The sequence below is a fragment of the Rattus rattus genome, chromosome 10 (assembly GCF_011064425.1).
Source record: "Rattus rattus isolate New Zealand chromosome 10, Rrattus_CSIRO_v1, whole genome shotgun sequence".
In the NCBI taxonomy this organism is placed as follows: Eukaryota; Metazoa; Chordata; class Mammalia; order Rodentia; family Muridae; genus Rattus; species Rattus rattus.
Window position 1 is genome coordinate 52249745 of NC_046163.1, and position 2103 is coordinate 52251847.

At 40.2% G+C, this 2103-nt stretch overlaps 1 protein-coding gene across 1 annotated transcript; it reads left to right on the forward strand.

Moving 5' to 3' along the window:
• Nucleotides 1-634: 634 nt before the first annotated feature.
• Nucleotides 635-1576, forward strand: LOC116911495 (olfactory receptor 10J3-like). Its single transcript, XM_032915479.1, has one exon. It carries the CDS (start codon nucleotides 635-637, stop codon nucleotides 1574-1576), a length of 942 nt encoding a protein of 313 aa, XP_032771370.1.
• Nucleotides 1577-2103: the final 527 nt, after the last annotated feature.

The following is a 2103-nucleotide window of genomic DNA, read 5'->3' on the forward strand; positions in this document are numbered from 1 at the left end:
GGATGTCTAAGTTGTTTCCATAAGTTGCTGTTCATGCACTGAGCCACAGTGAATGCAAATATATAAGAGTCCACCATGTAAAAGTTTTGTTTTCAATTCAAGTGTGCAGAAACTTCTTCAGGATCACTAACCAGGAGGGGAAGGAAAATCCACAGCACAAGGAGATAATCGCTAACGGTGAGGTGGCATTACAAACCTCTTAAAAAGATGTAGCAAGAGTTGGGGATGGTTCGGATAAACTGAAATCTTTTATATTGATGGTGGGAATTTAAAATGATGAAATCAGTAGGAAAAAGGTCCTTTAAACTTTAAAGATAGAATTACCAAATGCTTCAGCAACCCAATTTCTGGATATGTGGTCGAAAAATCGATATAAAGTCAATGTCAATTTACCTTGAATTTACTCTATGTATCATTGCTCTTTCTTCCCTCAATCCAAGACTTCCCCTTTAATAGCACTTTCAAAGAAGAGGGTTGGCACAGAGGAAGATGAAACAAGGCACCAATAGCTGAGTCCTTGTAATGCTAAAGGTCTAAAGTCCAAAAGGTCTTAGTCCTGCCTACTCTAGTTTATACTTGATTCATCATAACTTTCTTCCCTTTACCCAGCTCCCTGAAGTCTACACGTGCCTCAATGCCAAAGAAAAACTCCACAGTTGTGACTGAGTTCCTCTTTGAAGGTTTCTCCAGCTTTGGTTGGCAGCACAGGCTTGGCCTTTTTATTGCTTTCCTAACCTTGTACCTTCTGACTCTGTCAGGCAACGTGATCATTGTGACAATTATTCGTCTGGACCGCCATCTCCATACACCCATGTACTTTTTTCTGAGCATGCTCTCCATCTCTGAGACTTTCTATACAATCGCCATTATTCCTCGTATGCTAGCTGGCCTTCTTAATCCTCGCCAGGCCATAGATATCCAAAGCTGTGCAACCCAACTCTTCTTTTATCTAACTTTTGGCATCAACAACTGTTTCCTCCTTACAGCAATGGGTTATGACCGCTATGTGGCCATCTGCAATCCTCTAAGGTATTCCGTTATTATGGGTAAGAAGGCCTGTATCCTCTTAGCATCTGGGTCACTGGGAATTGGCCTGAGCATGGCTATTGTCCAGGTTACATCTGTGTTTGGCCTACCCTTCTGTGATGGTTTCATTATTGCCCACTTCTTCTGTGACGTGAGACCTTTGCTGAAGCTGGCCTGCACAGATACCACTATTAATGAGATCATCAACTTTGTTGTCAGTGTCTGTGTCCTTGTCTTACCCATGGGCCTTGTCTTCATTTCTTATGTTGTTATCATCTCTACCATCATTAAGATTTCCTCAGCTGAAGGTCGGAAGAAGGCCTTTGCCACCTGTGCCTCTCACCTCACAGTCGTCATCATCCACTATGGCTGTGCCTCAATAATCTATCTAAAACCAAAGTCCCAGAGTTCCCTGGGGCAGGACAGGCTCATCTCAGTGACGTATACTGTCATTACCCCTCTACTGAACCCAGTGGTGTACAGTTTGAGAAACAAAGAAGTTAAAGAGGCTCTACGAAAAGCCATAGGTCTTAGGCCCCTTTCCTCTTAATAGGACATTCTTTGAAGCCATTTTCTTTGATGATAGAAAAATAAATGTATTTTTCTGCTATCTCAATTATATATACAATTTAGCTTGAATTGATTGATAAAACAGTAGCTTCCTTCTGGAGTACATGTCTGGGTTCTACACTAAGCATACATGGAAATAGGTGGTAGAAAAATGGCATACCTGTACTACTCACACCTTAGTACCTTTATACACATGTATGCAACTATAAGTACCTTAACAGCTTTTTGGTTACTTATGTAAATGAAGAAATACTCAAAGTCTACCATGATCCTAAAAGACATGAATAAATGATTTTGACCACAATTTGACAAAACTTCTTTGATGGGGTTAAAGGTGTTAGTGTGTAGCCTTTGTGATAACTGAGAAGACACAAAATATGCAGCTTTCTATAAAATCATTTTTTATATTCTGTTTTGGTTAGTTGCTAATACAGCATTATAATCAGGACAATTTCAAAACCCTACAGGCACATCTTCTAAGAAGATGGAACTACTCTATTGACCTAG

Coding starts and splice junctions, on each gene's coding strand:
- LOC116911495 (XM_032915479.1), top strand. CDS start 635: ATGCCAAAGAAAAACTCCACAGTTGTGACTGAGTTCCTCTTTGAAGGT.